This window comes from Pyricularia oryzae, chromosome 1 (genome assembly GCF_000002495.2).
Source record: "Pyricularia oryzae 70-15 chromosome 1, whole genome shotgun sequence".
NCBI lineage: Eukaryota > Fungi > Ascomycota > Sordariomycetes > Magnaporthales > Pyriculariaceae > Pyricularia > Pyricularia oryzae.
Genome location: NC_017844.1, coordinates 1,992,620 through 2,009,936, shown reverse-complemented (window position 1 = coordinate 2,009,936; position 17,317 = coordinate 1,992,620). Strand labels below are relative to the sequence as shown.

Genomic DNA, 17,317 nt, shown 5'->3' with positions numbered 1-17,317 from the left:
AAGTTCAATTTGGAGGATATCTAATTATAATATAATCATATGCTCTACGAGTTGCAGGCGGACTGAAGTTGGTTTGGTTGGGAGGCCGTTCAACAGCTGGTACCTTGGCGCCAATCAAAGACTTTGCGCCACCCATCAATGCCGCAACAAGATAGATAGTGTTGGCATGTCCGCGAACCGCACAAAAGAACAACCAGGCATGCGAGGGCAGAATGCGTGACATTAAGATTAAAATCAAACAAAGTTTAAGTGTTGGAGAAAAAGAAAAAAAAGAACAACATTGCAAGGCTCAGGGCGCATATATCGACCGGGCTACATGTACTCGAAGAATTTGTATAATGAATCTGTCTGAAAACAGAAAAGAAAGGAGAGAAGCACTTACATTTTTAGAATACATGTACTGACATGCTTTAATCATAAAGACGACTAAACAACCCCCAATGGGTTGGGCGCTTGAGAAACCAAGATACCCCAAACAGCCAGTATGCAGATACCTCATAGAAACCAAGTTCATGCCACGTGACGACGTCAATCCCTTCTCATACACACCAGGACAGCAAAATAACGGCCAGCCGCTTAGCAGACTTGGAGATAGTTGCTAGGGACCAAGCCGACCTGTCCATCGCCGCCATGCACCTCGGCCTCCCACCAACCATCGTCCTGGTGCCTCAGCACTGCAAGGACGTCACCTTTAGCAAAGCCAAGCTCCTCCGGGATCGCAGCCTGGTACATGTATGAAGCCCGAGCTGTAATTTGGGGTGTTAGATTCTTTTCTTCTACCTGGCCGAAAAGGTAGGTTGGAGATGCGACGAAGGGGTGTGCGTTCAACTTACCAAAATGCAAAATCGGACGCCCATCTCTGGTATACTGGCGGCTTGTGTCGGCAACGCTCTTGCTTCTCGTTCTTTGCACAGGGCCTGCACCCTCGTAAAGATTCAAACCTCGAGACCCTGTGGCAGTACCAGGGCGCCCGTTCCTACCGCGTTGCGACCCTCCATACTGCGACCCTCCGTACTGCGACCCTCCGTACTGCGACCCTCCGTACTGCGACCCTCCGTACTGCGACCCTGCATACCCATCGTCCGGAACCGGGGCAAGCTGCACCGACATGTCGGCTTGTTGTACATGACTGCTGTTCGGCCTCGAAGAGTACTCCCCCCTGAACGGCGCCGGCGACGCCGAACGGGCCATATCGGCCCGTGGGGAGTTCTGTCGCTGATAATAACCCTGGTCAGATCCCCGATGCTGCTGTGTCCTGGTTGGAGTGTATGAGCCAGTCCTCTGATGCTGCTGACGTTCACTAGCTGTGTATGGATTAGGTGAGGCTGACCGGTAGCTTCTTTGCTGGTCAGAAATCGTTGGTGGACGTGGTGAAGTACTGCGCATAGGAGCTGGAGAAGCTGTACGGGGCATTTGAGCGGGAGAGGCTGCACGAGGATTGTGAGCAGGAGAGGCCGTACGCGGCATGTCAGCACCGCGAGTCCCAGGGCGCGAGGGAGATGCATATGTCCCTGATGAGGATTGAGGTGGCGGCTGATTGAACATGCTGCGTGTTTGGGTGACAAACTTCTGGGACGTCTCCTTCATGGCCCTCGAGGTCACTGCTGCGGCGGGGACGCCCAATCTCTGAACTTGCTGGTCATACGATGGCGGCGGTGTGCCCCTCATGCCTGACGAGACCGCATCGTTTGCCCGGGTGTTTGCAACAGAGCGAGATACAGGCGGCTGGGTACCTGGAGCAGGAGTGGCAATGCCGTGGTAGCGATCTGCCGACATGCGCACCGAAGATACCTTGGCGACGCCACCCGTGACCCCCTTTAGTTCAGCGAGTGCCAGTGCAATAGGGTCGTCCTCTGGTGCTGGAGCCGCTGCAGCCTCCTTTTGCAGCCTACTTGGTGTAGACACGGCGAAAACATTCTGTCCAACATTGAGTGCAAGGCTTGCGTTGGCGTCAATGGGGTCCGGGCTTGGGGACCTCGGATTCGAGGTCATTGGGGACTCGACCGCACCTCCACCATATGTGGAATGGCCGCGAGATGCAGGTGCTTGGGAAGAATGCCAGGTGTTCCTGAAAGAAGGTAGTTGCTGGGCCTCCTTATTGCTCTTTCGACGGAAGGGACTATGGTGTTGGAAAAAGCCGCTCTTCTTCTTCATCACGCCCCTATCGGAAGCTGGTGGCTCTTGTTTCACAGGGGATGTTTTTCCGCTGGGAGGCTCTATGCTGGACATGGAGGTGGGGTTGGAATAGTCACTGTGACCATCACCATCCCGGCTTGAAGGCCGCACAGAGCTGACTTGTGAGCCCATGTGAGAGCCTATCTGTGAACCCAGCTGTGAGTCTACCTGCGATCCCAGATCAGAACCACCGGGCTTTGTCCGGCAAAGCATTGTCATGCCATCCATTGGATAAGGGTCGTGCGGCACTGGAGCAAACTCGTTGGGGTCGTATTTCTGCTCAGGTGGCTGCTGCTGCTTGATTTGCCTAGCATGCCTCTCGACTGGCGCCGGCGCAAACTCGTTGGGGTCATATTTCTGCTCAGGTGGCGGTTGTTGCTTGATTTGCCTAGCATGCCTCTCGACTGGCGCCGGCGCAAACTCGTTGGGGTCGTATTTCTGCTCTGGTGGCGGCTGCTGTTTGATCTGCCTGGTCTGTCTCTCAGCTTGTGTCGACACAGGTTGTGATACCTTCTGGGGAATCTTCTGAGGGGTCACGGTCTGTTCTCGGCTTGTTGGCGTTCCTGGTTCTCGGTGGGCAAGCTCCCGTGCGAGGGCGCTGTTGGGGTCATGATGCGATTCAAATGTGGATGGCTGTGGCGACGAGGAACGGTAGGCAGGGTTGATGCTCCTGGGGAACTGGGCCACCGAGTAATTGTCATCGTCGGATGCCTCCGACTGAGAATCAACATCGCCTCGACAGAAGTTGATGTACTTTGGCGGGTCCGGAATCTCTTGGCCAGTTCCACGCTCGCCAATAAAGGTCATGATATCCTTCTCCACATCAAGCTTCTCAAGAGATAATCTTATCTTCTCGCATGAGGCATCATCGCTCACGCAAACGGTAGATGCGATGTTGGCAAAGGTCCATAGACTGCTCTTGGTGAAGTCGAGGCGCTCCTCCTCCAGGTCCTGGAACTTGTCTGCTGCTCCCTTCCACTCCCGGTTCCAGCGGGCTGTGGTGTCCTCAAGAACTTTGACTGCATTTTCGTACTCGGTGTTGGAGGTCGCTAGGCTAATCTGAGTCTTCTCCAGTTTGGCTTTGTTCTTCCGCTCCTCCTGGCCCATTACCATGTGACCTTGTGCAAGATAGCCTTTAATCTTTAGGCATTCTTGCTCGTATTTATCGCGAGTCTGCCCCGTAGAAGTATGGTTAGTGAGGGTTGTTTTGTTAATGGCATTCATCTCAAGACTTTCTGTGTGTACCTTGTTTACGTGCTGTGTCTGCTGTATTTTCAGCTTAAGGAGCTTCTCGATGCTGTTCTGTACGATCTTTCGCCGCTCCTTCATTGCTCCAGCAAAGGCAGCTAATGGCTCCTCCAGCTCACTCCTCATCTGTGCGGCGTTGCTCTGGTGCTGCTTCCCCATGGACTCGAGCTCTCCTCGTACCGTATCGAGCGAGTTCTTTAGACTGCCCATTTCCTGCGATCCCAAAGGTTTTCGAGACAGGGAGAGGAGTTTCCTCGAGTACTCTTCCTCGATTGAGGCACGAGCTATTGTAACGGATACCCACGAACTGTCAATTACGGCCCTGTTCGGTGCGCATCGTAACCGCAATGGGGGCCTTACCATTGTAGAACGATCGTAGCTCATCGCATGTTTGTTTAGCACCATGCATACGCTCAAAGAGCGGCCCTACACCTGCATCTTCTTTTCCCCAAAAGTTGTTGGCAACTAATCACGGTTTCCTGTCAGCGGGAATTCCTGCGACTCTACTGGGGACAAGCTGCATTGACCAAAGACTCACAGGACAAAGCCACAGTCGGCCCATCATTCGTTGCTGCCGGCATAGTACCAGCAGCGCAATTAGACAGAGTTCGCTGCTGGTGGTGCTGGTCGCGTGGCCTCAATTAACACCCCGTCGTCTGCGGAAGAATGCTAGGTTGCTTGGTGAAAACAACCCCCTCTTCTAGGAGGAGTTTTCCGCTGTCGTGGTTGAGAATAGTGTGTTTAGGAATGTCTTTAAGGTAATTGGTGTTTTAACATATAAAGTCTGTGGTACTGCGCGCTCATTAATGTGCAAGGCAATGTGCAAAGTAAAGATGCGGTGCGTAGAGTCTTTGAGCTCTGGAGTGATGGAGTAAACCATTCCAGTCGCTTTGGGAGCTTCAGCTACCATGTTGACCGGGCAACGACTGCGCCTCCGCATGCACGACAGGGGTCCTCTCCCGTTGCCTCCACCAACCGCCCGTCAAGGCGTCGACGTCAACCGACCGACCAACTTGCGTATTTTTTATATCGCCTGTCAGACCAGTCTGCATCCAATTTAATTCCCTAGTACCGTAGAATTATCCCGGGAAACCCAGGGGGCTGGAAACTCTGACAATGCAACGCACCAAAAGAACCCAGCAGTCACCTTTCACATTGATTATTTTGTTGCGCTGACACCGCGGTAGGTAAATGAGAGTGACGTACCGCGACTGAGATTACTTTGCTTGATATATATATATATATATATATTTATATGTTCATATTTTTTTATTTAAAACATTTATTGGCTTGAAGAGGTACCTTTGCTTTGAACGGACGTTCCAATGGATACTTCTTTCGAAGCATGATACAACAACAATTCATTGATAGAAGCAAACGGTCGGGGTTACCCAAGCTTTCTGGAAGCTCCCCTGTTGCCTATTGTGTTGTTAAGTCATTGTTGCGGCTCAAGCCAACCAATATTTCCTTCGATTCCATACCAGAAAGATCCTTACCTAGATTGTCAGTCAGGCATGCAGGGTATCACGTATTCTGTCGTGTCTTGGCTAGCGTACCTAAGTGAGGCTACGAAGTACGAAGTAAGTCTCTGGACCACGGGAGGTCAATGTTCAGAGGGTTAGGGTCTTGAAAACGTGAGCACAACCGGCCCACTCAAACCTTGGTTGGACTAAGTCAATCGGCACGGACCACCGTACCGTGCAAGGCTTTCGAACGGACGAGTGACAATTTGGCATTCCGTTCTTGCGCCGTGGGAAAAAGGTCAGTAGCATCGTCCAACTCCAAAAGCTGCCCACCGTGAACCAACACCACCAGCAGCTACCCAATCACACACACATGCGCCGACGCCTATTCGAATCATCAATCTTTGCTACTGTAGTCAACTTGATCGAATCCTGGATTCCACTTCGCTGAGTCGCCCTGGCGGATCTGGTATCTCGACACGTCACAAACCCTCGCCGTTGCCCTACCTGCCTCCGTTAGGTTAGGTCGCCCAACCTTTCCCCTCCCCAGTCAGCCCACTCATTCGATGCTTTGAGTCGAAGTCGCCGGGCTGTTCGTATACTTTCAAGTTCAAGCGCAGTATCTCTTACCTTTCAGAGGCTGCTTTCGACGCCCGTCGCCAGGTGCAGCGCCGACCCACAAGCTGTCCTTCGTCCATGCCGCCCAGGCTACCGTAGCGCAGCTCGGCAGTCATCTTGCTACCTCACCTCACCAGCAAGGGGCTCTATCGTGTAGGGGATAGACGCTCCAACTTCTGCCGACCTACACCCACAACCAGATCCTCATGGGCCCCCCGCCGCCCAGGACAGGAACGTTCTCGCCGAATAATCCCCAGGCGCTGCAGACCGGCAGCAGCCACTCGCCCCATCCCTCGCTGACAGGCGGTCTCAGTGCTGGTGCAAGCCCAAGTACCAGTAGCCCCACTGGGACCAGCGTTAGCAAGATCAGTATAGCTCAAGTATATTTACTCTTGAGCACAATTAAAGAGGACAAGGACGATCCCACCAAGTGGGACCTTCACACGGAGCAGTTGAGAAAGGTGAGTTTCGATTGGGCTGCCATACTTACTATCTTTGGTCTCTTGCTCGAACTGAGAGATAAGCACACGGTTACAAACCCATTTGATGCTAATCTTCACCGCGCGCGCTTGACCTGCAGCTCATCGATGACAACGGCATGGAAGTATTTACTCGATATTTCGCCCGTCTGGTAGCAGGCAATGCTTCCCAAATCTTTCCGGGCATTTCCCGACCGGGCAGCAATGCCGGCAACATCCACATTCTCGCGGGAGAGATGCGCAAGATAGCACATGAACCAGAACAGGCTCGCAAGATTGCCGAATCCATTGAGCAAGGGACGGAAGATATCTTTCGGGACTTTGATCTATCAACGTTCATGGAGCACTTCAAGTTGGATCCTCTGGAAAAGACCATTCTCGCGCTTGCGTTCAAGCTTGGGACTCGTTCGGACCTCAGGACCAAGGGTGAGTACCGATGGTTGCTGTGTTTTTGCGCCGCCGCACTAGAACTCTGCTAACTCAAACCGATCAGCCGACGCGATTCTATCGACAAACTACCCGACCTTTCTCAACATTCTCTCAAGACCTGCTGGGGAACATGCTGACCTATCACCGTCATTCATCTCGCTGATTATTGATCGCTTCATTCAAGAGCACCCGCCGACTTTCGCAACCCAAGCCAAGTCCGAACTCATTCTGAAAGTCAGCGCAAGATTTGCGCAGGCAGATCAGACGCCCCCACCTGAGGTCATGGCTGCACTCGATCTCCTTCGTATCCTTGGCGACAAGTCTTCCAACGCGTTAACGATGTACATCAAGAAGACAGGTGCAGAGTTTACGCGCGATCCTGATGTATGCGTCAAGTATCTGCAGAACAGGCCATCAAATGCCCCTCTTGGCGAAGAGCTGGTGGCCAACGCCCTTATGTACACAACCATCAGCCAGGCACCGAAACACAACCCGGCCGTTCTCGTTAGGGCTTTGAGACAGATTGTTGGTTCTACCTTCAGATGGCAGGCCGTTGTATCGTGCTTCGACCAATGCGACTCGCGCGTGTCATCTGAGCAGTTCCTCCGACTTTTCAATGCCGTGGTCCCCGTGGCCCAGGAGGATACTTCCTTTGATATACAGCAGCTTTGGGGCGGGAACTGGGAGAACACCGAGGCGCAACTGTCATTCATATGTGCGCTCACCTCTCTTGGACCGGAACAGCTCGATATTACCAGCGTCCCAGGTGTTCAAACTACTTTGACCCTTGACGATTATTCGCAATCTGCACCAGCTGTTCGCGAAAGGGCGTCAGTGGCGGTCAAGCACCCTCTGGTCTCCATGGCTGCCATACTAGCAATCTTCCACGTGGCCCTCAAGTCGACTCCTGCCTCAGATACGCCCGAGGCAAAGCGGCTCTTTCAGCAAGTGGTCGTGCCCAACCTCGATATATTCGTTGTTTCCGCCTTCAACGTCCCCAAGCCCTGGCCCGGCGTGACGGACGAGACCCTTACTACACTTTTCGACAACTTCCTGTATGAGCGGTCTCCATGGTACGATTTTGTGCTGGACAGTCTGTGGAGGAAAGATAGTGCATGGGTCAGGCAACGACTTGTCGACGCCCACGCCCTGCGCCCTCATGAACTGCCATATATTGTCAAACACGCCGTGAACCATCGGTGGGTTGACCAGCTTGTATCAATGACCACTGGATTCGGTCTGGACCTGGCCGCCATGGCGCATGCTGAAGGGCGCGTCGATTTTGCTGAGTTGGCTAGGAATTCTGGTGAACGGCAACAAGACCTGGCGCGGTATCTGCTTCAGTTTCTGGCGATCAAGGCTGAGCAAGAACTCAAATTCCAGAGGCAACCCGATGGCAATGTTCCGATCAGGACGACAACCCCACTGCGAGTGAAAACAGTCTATGTTTTACTAAGCATGCTGTCGGATTTCCTGCCCAAGCATCAGCCTATTCCAGAGCTGATTAGAGTGCAAAGGACGTGTATCACTGTATACCCACGGTTGATCAACTACGGAGGCGATTTCGATGATATCATCGATGCCAATGGCAGGGAGGGTAATGCTCTTCCTCCTGCGGCCAATGCCAAGATGGAGCTGCACTACAAGAAGATGTACAGCGATGAAGTCGAGGTTCGAGAAATTGTCCAAGTCTTGGAGAATTACAAACGTTCCCGAGACACCCTGGATCAAGATATCTTCGCGTGTATGATACATGGCTTGTTCGATGAGTACATTCACTTTGCTGGCTACCCCCTGGAGGCTCTCGCCACGACCGCAGTCTTGTTCGGTGGCATAATTGCGCAGAAGCTCATTGCCGACATACCACTGGAGGTTGGACTTGGCATGATCCTACAGGCCGTTCAGGAAAACACGCCCAATGAGGCCATGTACAAGTTCGGGCTGCAGGCTTTGATGCAGCTTTTTGGCAGGCTGAAGGAGTGGCCCGGTTTCTGTGCACAGCTACTACAGGTCCCGGGCTTGCAGGGCACAGAAGCTTGGAAGAAGGCTGAGGATGTTATCCGCAACCAAGAGGAGTCGATGGCCAGTACTCGCAACGGCGGCGATGCGCTGGCTAACGGCAACGCAGAGGAAGGCGGCGAAAATGAGCACCATCCGCCTCCATTCACTGCCATCAACGTTGATCGACGGCCGGCCGACCCGGGCTTCGAAGATCCCGACGACGACACCCAAGGCAAGATTCAGTTCGTGCTCAACAACATCACGGAGAACACACTTCAGGTGATGTTCAAGGAGTTGGCAGAGATGTTGGAACGGGGACACAAGCAGTGGTTTGCGAGCCACCTGGTTGAGGAAAGAGCCAAGATGCAACCAAACTACCACGATGTCTACTTAAAACTGGTGGAACAGTTCGGCGATAAGTCTCTGTGGGCGGAAGTACTCAGGGAGACCTACATCAGTGTCTCTCGCATACTCAACGCCGAGGCCACCGCGCACAACTCTACTGATCGGATGCATCTGAAGAACCTCGGAGGGTGGTTAGGACTTCTAACTTTGGCCAGAGACAAGCCAATCAAGCATAAGAATATTGCCTTCAAGCAGCTGCTTATGGAGGCCCACGACACGAAGAGACTCCTTGTCGTTATTCCCTTTGTTTGCAAGGTGCTCATTCAAGGCAAGAAGTCCACTGTCTTCCAAAAGCAAAACCCTTGGTTGATGGACATTATACATCTCCTGATCGAGCTCTACCACAATGCCGAACTAAAGCTCAACTTGAAGTTTGAGATCGAGGTACTGTGCAAAGGACTAGAACTTGACCACAAGAGCATCGAACCCTCCGGCGAGCTACTCAACCGTGTAATGACCGAGGATGCGGTTGATCTACTGCCTGCCGACACACTGGAACCCTTCGAGAACCTCTCCCTCAATGGCTTGGCCCCAGGTGTTGGAAGTGGCCTTTCGCCGCATGCAGTTGCTCCGTCGATTCCGGATCTTACCCCATTCCTCCAGATTCCTCCAGTCAACGAGATGGTGGTGAGCCACGAGAGGATGACTCAGATTACGAACCAAGCAATCACAAAGGCACTCAGCGACATAATAGGTCCTGTTGTCGACAGGTCCGTCACAATCGCCGCCATCTCTACTCAGCAAATGATCCACAAAGACTTTGGCACGGAGCCAGACGAGAACCGTGTTCGAACCTCTGCCATCAACATGGTCAAGGCAACTGCTGGGAGCTTGGCCCTGGTTACGTCCCGGGAGCCTCTCCGCGTCAACATTGGAAACTACATGCGAAGCCTTTCTAGCGATCTCCCTCAGGGGCTACCCGAGGGCAACATTCACATGGCCGTGAACATGAATTTGGACCTTGCTTCACGAGAGATTGAGAAAGCAGCCGAGGAGCGCGCTGTGCCCGAGATCGAGGAAATGCTCGAGCTGGAGCTCGAGGCTAGAAGGAGACATCGTGCCACGAGGCCTAACGAGCCCTATGTCGACGCTGGGCTGAGCAGGTGGGCTTGGACCATACCAAACCCATACAAGTTATCGCCCAACATGTCTGGTCTGAACCCAGAGCAGATGGCCATCTACGAAAATTTTGCTCGACAGCAGCCTCGTACCACAGCAGCATCTGCGCCGCCGACCCATGCGCCGTCACAGTCGGATGCTTCAAGGTCTCTGGCGAACGAGGTACTTCAAGACCAGTACAACTCGGTGCCTACGCTCCCAACTCCTGCCGAGACACCTGCAATTCCCCCGATGGGATCACAGCAGATTGGTCCGTACTCGTCACAGCAGCATTCTTCGAGCATGGTCAACGGAAGGCAGCATGGCCTCAACCTCGACGCCCGCGCACTTGCCGAGAGGGTCCAGAAGTTCCTCTTGGAGCTTCAAAGGGTTGCCATGGATGCCGAAGAGGAGCACTTTTCGGAGCTCCCTCGACCTCATCAGATCCTGGATATCGTGGATGCTTTGGTCCAGCTCCTTATCAAGGCCCAGCAAGCTTCCGAGGACTTGAGCGTATATGCAGCCGAATTGATCTCCCAGAGCCTTTTTGGCAACCCCGCAGAGAAGAGCTTGGTCACAGAAACATTTGTGCATGTGCTCAACACGTTGCGGAAAATCGCATCGCCGGCTCTCAACTTGAGAGTCACCAACTTCTTCCAGCAGCAGACCGGCGAGCATCTGCGCAACCTGACACTCATCTCCAGCTTGGTGAACACAGACCTTTTGAACTGGCGCCATGTCGACAATGCTATAGCCACAGCCATTAAGGAGAGGAAGAGCGGCTCTATCGAGTTCTTGGAAAAGGTCATGGACCTCACAGTATTCAACGACACACCCGTCCTTCTGTTTGTCGAGTTTGTGCACAGTCTCGACGAGGCCTGGACCTGGATCCAGGAGGACAGCGAGCTTGCCGAAGGCAAGAGCCTGCAGGCCAAGGTCCTCGCGCCTGCCAATGAACCTCGTGCAGGACTGAGCGATGATGAGCTCGCGTCTCTCCGCCAAGACCAGATGGAGTATGTTTTTGAGGAATGGGTTCGACTCTTCACAAACCCTTGGGCATCCGAGAAGTTCGGCTTCATCTTTGTCCAACAGATGTACGGCAGAGGTGTCATTTCGTCCAAGGACGATATTGCAACTTTCACTCGCATAGCAATGGATAAATCGGTCGACATTTGCGAGCTCAATGCCCATGCCGGCGGTAGCGTCTCGGATGGATACCTGGGCGTCGATTCCCTCAGCAGACTAGTAAGCACTCTCATGAAGCTGCCTGTGGAGAACCCTTCGAGTGGTCAGGTATCCCGATTGTCAGTGCTGGAGTGCGCCTTGTCGGTGTCTGTCCTGCTCGCAAATCACCATCAAATGACCCGTGGTGAGCTTTTCAACCAGAGGGTGTTCTTCCGTTTCTTCTCGGTCTTGCTCCACGAAATTGGAGCCATGGAGAATCTCCTTTCTGAGGTGGAGCGTCACGACATCACGTTGCTCTTTGCCAGGCGCCTGGACGACCTCGGGCCTTCCGTGATGCCTGGATTCGTATATGCTTGGGTTTCGCTTTTGCAGCACAAGGAGTTCCTCCCCTTCATTTTCAAGGTTCCTGGGAATGCCGGGTGGCCCTTGTTTACAAGGTTGTTGACGCAGCTGCTGAGCTTCAGTGGCGAGCAGCTCAAGGCTCTGAACGTCTCCAACTTGGCCAAGGATCTCTACAGGGGAACTCTCAAGTTCATGCTCGTCCTCCAACACGATTTCCCGGATTACCTAGCAGCCAACTACATAGAGATCTGTCGCAGCATTCCTGCCCACTGCACTCAACTTACCAACATGGTCCTCGTTGCAACCCCGAACACGCACTCCAAGATGCCCGACCCGCTCCACTCTGGTGTTCAGGTTGACAGAATTGACGAATCGCGGGAGCCCCCTTTCACCATGGAGGATCCGACCGAGTTCCTGCGTCAGACAGGGCTTCAGGGAGTTCTTGACCAGTGCCTTCAGTCCGGCCCATCTGAGGATGCTATTGCGCATATCACGCATGCAATCAACCGTCCGGAGACCAGGTATACCATCTATGGCAACGTTCCGCTGTCTGTCAACCTCGCCGTCATCGAGGCTGTAGTGGCCTACCTTGGGTTACATGCCGTGGTTAGAGTGCAGAAGGGAGGGCAACCATTCATGTCCAAGGCCTTTGACATCTCGACGCTCTCGATCCTCGTCCATGAACTTTCGCCTGAGGGTCGCTACTTTGTCCTCAGCAGTGTGGTCCACCGCTTGCGCTACGCCAACGCACACACCACTTTCTTCAGTCAAGCTCTCCTCGAGATCTTTGGTACCGACATGGCGGATGCTGAAGAAACTGAGATTAGGCAGCAGATCTGTCGCATCTTGCTGGAGCGTCTCGTGGGATTCTTCCCCCAGCCTTGGGGCTTGCTTGTGACTGTCGCCGAACTTATCAAGAACGACAAGTACCAGTTCTTTGAGCTCCCATTCATCAAGTCATCTCCCGATGTAAGTTTTCTTTCTTGTTCAATCCTCGGGGTGTTTTCAGCAGGACTTGCTATTATACGCGGCTTTGTTCTAACACACCGCTATTTGTATAGGTTGCCGAGCGCTTTGTCACCATTTTGGCGTCGCGCAGAGATTTTGCAATGTAGACTTCAGGCAAAAATAACTGGCCAACCCGGCCTTGCAGCTATATGCTGACTCCTTTGAGGTTATAAACCATGACTATTACAGCTTGTTGCGGCCTCTGATGGTCACGTATGCAAGCGTTCCACACAAAGTGTCTGACCGGTCTGCAGACAAAACAAAAAAAAAAAAGCGGGCATGAGAGGGCAGTGGCCTCTTGGTACTTATTTATTTTTATTCTCCACTCTGTTTTTGCGGGGAGGAGACGAGCGGCAAAGGCCTGGACGACGAGACACACTTTCCCTAATCTTGTTCATTGGGTTACGATATTTGAGCAACTAAACGCTCTCTTTTACCATACCTACGCGAGCGCGATATATGCTGTGTGTTGATAAGGGCAGGGACTGGTCATGGGCAGGGCGGAGAAGCGCATTTGCAATATAAAAAAAGAAAGGGACATGGTTCCGTTTTTTTTTTTGTTTCTTTTTCATTCATTTGATTACAGCTTAGAGAGGGAGCAGGACCAGGTCGGTCTTTGGGCAAAGTCGACGTTGTATCCATGCCCACTTTCAGCCCACATCACGTTGCATCCTCGAGGACACTACCTACTCTCCTGGCACCGCAGAAAAATGTATTCAATGTAGTATAATATATGGATGGTATGGGCGTGGGTTGGGATCAATATGAGAAATTTATGAGCTCTTTGTTTCTTTTTGGAGTGATGGTTCAGCCATAATGCGGCGGCGCAACATAGTTGTGATATGAACAAAGTTGGGTGGCTGTTTGTGCTACTGTCTTGATGAAAAGGAGGTATTTGTGCAAGAATTGATGTTTCTTGGTGGATTCTGTTATTTGTTTACCTAGATATGTACATCCCGAGTACACAGCTAAACAAGATCCTATCTCCACGGGGATATGCTTAATATAGATACCTCCTTAACACTGTGACACTATATCCATGTTGACTCACCAACCCGTGTAGTGTGATATTTGATAGAAGCTCGCAGTATTCAGAGGGAGCCATTTATTTGGCATTTCAAAGGCTCTGTCAGTCCAGCTCTCCAGCAAAAGTGAGAGAGTGTTGTAGGATATGTCCTTGGAGAATGCTTGTCGACTTGATGCGGAATTGGCAATAAAGCGAATCAAAGTCGATCAGCTGGCATAAACGAACGAGATTACGTTGGAGGGTGACGACTTGATTGGAAAACCATTTCTGTGACGAGCTCTTGTACAGTCATGGGCTTGCTTGACCCAGACAACCCTGTGCAAGAATCAGGGGTCACAGGATAGCGCAAAGATCGACTAGTTCTATCTAGTTATAAAAAAGAAAAATACAAAAAGAAAAACCCTCAATTCTCTCATAAAAAAAGGGTTTCAGAAGAAAGAAAAATGGCCCTTGCTCTCGTCCAAAACAGATCGAAAGAAGAGGTGTTCCCACGAAACCGCCGACGATAGCGTAGAAAGCATTGTCGCCGCATAACCGGTCTCGGTTCAACACGCCGTCTGCAGCGATGGCGTACAGAGCACTATCGCTGCCGAGAGGGCAAAGACCTTCGGAAGACAGCGTATCCAAACACGGATGGGGTATCATAAAGCCAAGACATAAGGAGTAGAGAGAGAAAAAGGAAGAAAAAAGTAGAATGATGAAAGTAATTCCCGAAAACAGGTTGAGCTGTTCCCGGTCTCGATATTGGGGAGAAGAGACAACGGCTTGTCTAGTATATTGCCTTTTTCTTTCGAAATGTTTGTTGAACGCACCCTCTCAACTACTCTCACACCTGGGTCCCGCCCCCTCAGCTGCTTCTTGAGAGCACTCTGGCCTTATATCAGACTAGACTGCAAATGGAGCAGCGATTTCATGCGACCCGAGAATCTTAGGAACGGGGATTTCCCCATAAACGACCAAATCCACGTTGCTGAGCCTCGCGGCGAGCCGCTCCGTCCTGGAAGCTGCCGTCATCCCCGGAGACAGAAGTCCCGTCAGCTGTAAGCTTCCGGGAGGGCTCGTTTCCAAAGATTCCCAGCAGTGCCTTGTTCGCAAAGCTGCTGACGATGCTAACGACGAGGATCGCGATCATGACCAGGTTGCTCTTGCGGTACTGCAGTGGACCCGACGCTGCATCCTCGGGCCATCCAGTGTACAGCGCGTACGTGGTTACGATGCTGCCCAGGTTCCCAAGACCCGAGACCAAAGCCGAGGCGGCGGCGACGCCCACCTCGCCGTGACGACGCTGAAAGATCTCGTTGGTCCAGGTCATGCAAATGGGGACCGTGGGCCCCAGGCCGAAGCCGACGAGGAGAAGACCTCCGTAGCGCGCCCAGGGGTTGGTCCGAGAGGCGAATGTGACGGTCAGGAGCCCGGCGATTTGTATCGATGTTGCGGCGGAAAAGAACTCGGCTCGGTAACGGTGGAACCGGTCAGATATTGGTGTGACGAGAAGGATGGCAATCAGATCCATCTACCGTTTTGTTAGCAATGAATTCGACAGAACATCACATTGGTGCATTAATCGATCCAACTCACAATCCAGATGGGTGCAAACAGAAGACTGAGCTGCACACCGGTGAATTCTGAGTTTATGGAGGAAATGATGACGGTGCCGTAGAGTTGAGTGCCGATGCCAACTCCTACAACCCCAAAGTACATGAACACCAGGGGCCACAAGCGCCAGTCAATGAGAACCAGGCCGAGGTCCCTCAATGTCCATGATCTTGGATGATAGACCCTCCGCAGCTCTTTGTAATGAACAATGGCATCTTCGCCCGTCAGTGCTTCAGGGGTAGCCGGCAGCCACTTGCTCCAACGGCTCCGAACGCGTTCCTGTCCAGGGGGCAGTGGTCGTTCTGGGAGCCACCACAGAAGCACGAACCCCAAGATCACAGCGGTGAGGCCGTAGATGAGGAACATCCACCGGAATCCTACAAGACCACCAAGGCCGTCCATCTGCTGGAAGCCAGCAGACACGAGACCAACAACGGCGGCTGACACCTGAGCTGCGGTGAAGTACTGTCCAATTCGCTTCCCGGTCCTCGATGGAGGGTAGAACAGCGTGAGATAGTAGGCCATGCCGGGCCACATACCGGCGATGACAACTCCCAGAAGGAAACGCAGAAGTCTGTGGCGGCTTTTGGTTAACGACACCTCCTTTTTTCGGGAAAAAAAGCAACCACGTATGTTGCTTCGGCAACTCAGACTTACTTGACACTCCATGCATCTTGCACGGCAGCAAAACAGGTCCCAATGACACCGACGGCGAAGACTATACGGGCCATCCAGACTCGCGGGCTCAGCTTACTCATGACTAGGTTGGAGGGGCAGTCGAAGATGACATAGGCCACGTAGAACAGTGAGAGTGCCGTTGAGGTGTCCCTGGGGGTGAGGTTCAAGACCGTCATTAGATCATGACCCGCAGACTTGTTCATAGTCTGGGCGATGCCAATGTTGGATCTGATGGCGGAGCAGAGAAAGTAAAGAATCCAGAAAGCTGTCCAGAGGGTTGAGGCAGTGGGTGGTTAGCATCAGGAGGCTGGCTCACTGTCTGTTGTGTTTACTTCAAGCATCCCACACACCTGAGATTATTCGAAGGTCAAGTTTTCTGATATTCTATTCGGTTAGCTATCATGATACCTTGAGGGCAACAACAAGGAGACTGTTGAGCTAGGGGATGAGGAAACTGGCGACAAGATTACATACCTGTACACTCGCTCGACTCTCTCTGTGTCGTAGTCTTCCTCAGGAGACACGCCTTGCTCTTGGCGACCCAATGCATCCTGGGCAAAATCCGCGCCGCTGGCTGGCTTTACGTGGCCGCGCGAAGGCGACCCTTCCAGCGATCCTGGCATCTGAGGTTTTAACCCTACTTCGACCGTGGAGCAATGGAGGTGCGTGCAACCAGTCTTTTCAGGTGGCCTTTCTAATTCTTAAGGAACTTTGAGTTTGCGGCAACGCTTGTGTGTGACACGTTTAACAAGTCAAATTGAAATAATATACTTCTCAATAAAAGATGACTCGAAATTTTGAGCTGAAGGGAAGATGCAAAATGTGTCAGGGTGAAGATTTAGATTTAGTTTTAGATTTGGAATAGATTTCTTCGAGTAATGATTTTAGCCAGGTAGCCAGGGTGGTCTGAGGTACAGTACCTTACCTACGAAGTACCTCCTTGCTACCTACCTTAGGTACCTAGGTAGGTTTAGGAAGTTACTAGGTCACTGTAAGTGAAAACCCGTCAGTGACCCCCACCCACAACCGCAATTAACCGCGCTGGCCGGGGGGTTGTAAATTGCCTCATAGACATTCTTTACAAGCGGGGGATCTCAAATGTGATCGAGACTTGCAGATGCAGCAGCCCTTGCAAGACAATATTTCAAAATCGGCCAAAGCCGACGGTAGGTGTGAAAAAAATAACGTAATTAGAGGTATTTATTGAAAAAGAAACTTTGCAACGTGGAAATGCTGCTAACTTGGCCCATTTTGTGTTTAGTTATCCGCAGTCTAGACTAGATAGTACACGATCTAAGTAAAATGGAGGTAGATCTAGACTAGATCGTACAAGTAGAGGCCGGTCTAGAATTATCGCCGTGTATTCGCAACACAGTTTCCATATCCAAACACTTTATCGTGAAAGAGTGGCAGGCAGTTGAAGCAAAAGCGGATGGGAACAGAAATCGACCAGTCAGAAATACTGAAATGATTTTCTGCATGTAAAAGTCGCGCTGCTGCCTAAGGTAGGAAAGTGTATGGAAGAACCGACGCCTCAGGCCTCAAGGCCATTCACCCCAGCCTCG

At 52.1% G+C, this 17,317-nt stretch overlaps 3 protein-coding genes across 3 annotated transcripts; 1 reads left to right on the top strand and 2 right to left on the bottom strand.

Moving 5' to 3' along the window:
* Window positions 1-200: 200 nt before the first annotated feature.
* MGG_11899 (SH3 domain-containing protein) lies at window positions 201-4,268 on the bottom strand. The gene is made up of 6 exons (XM_003709223.1): window positions 3,962-4,268; window positions 3,784-3,888; window positions 3,421-3,707; window positions 2,573-3,348; window positions 834-2,491; window positions 201-746 (listed from the first exon to the last, which is right to left on the bottom strand). The coding sequence occupies exons 1-6, from the start codon at window positions 4,002-4,004 to the stop codon at window positions 577-579; spliced, it is 3,039 nt and encodes a 1,012-aa protein (XP_003709271.1). The 5' UTR covers window positions 4,005-4,268; the 3' UTR covers window positions 201-576.
* An 877-nt stretch (window positions 4,269-5,145) lies between these two features.
* Window positions 5,146-13,231, top strand: MGG_02476 (uncharacterized protein). The gene is made up of 4 exons (XM_003709222.1): window positions 5,146-5,965; window positions 6,085-6,409; window positions 6,477-12,412; window positions 12,505-13,231. The coding sequence occupies exons 1-4, from the start codon at window positions 5,711-5,713 to the stop codon at window positions 12,556-12,558; spliced, it is 6,570 nt and encodes a 2,189-aa protein (XP_003709270.1). The 5' UTR covers window positions 5,146-5,710; the 3' UTR covers window positions 12,559-13,231.
* A 480-nt stretch (window positions 13,232-13,711) lies between these two features.
* Window positions 13,712-16,696, bottom strand: MGG_02475 (vitamin H transporter 1/biotin symporter vht1). The gene is made up of 5 exons (XM_003709221.1): window positions 16,227-16,696; window positions 16,103-16,128; window positions 15,732-16,017; window positions 15,057-15,648; window positions 13,712-14,991 (listed from the first exon to the last, which is right to left on the bottom strand). The coding sequence occupies exons 1-5, from the start codon at window positions 16,373-16,375 to the stop codon at window positions 14,407-14,409; spliced, it is 1,638 nt and encodes a 545-aa protein (XP_003709269.1). The 5' UTR covers window positions 16,376-16,696; the 3' UTR covers window positions 13,712-14,406.
* Window positions 16,697-17,317: the final 621 nt, after the last annotated feature.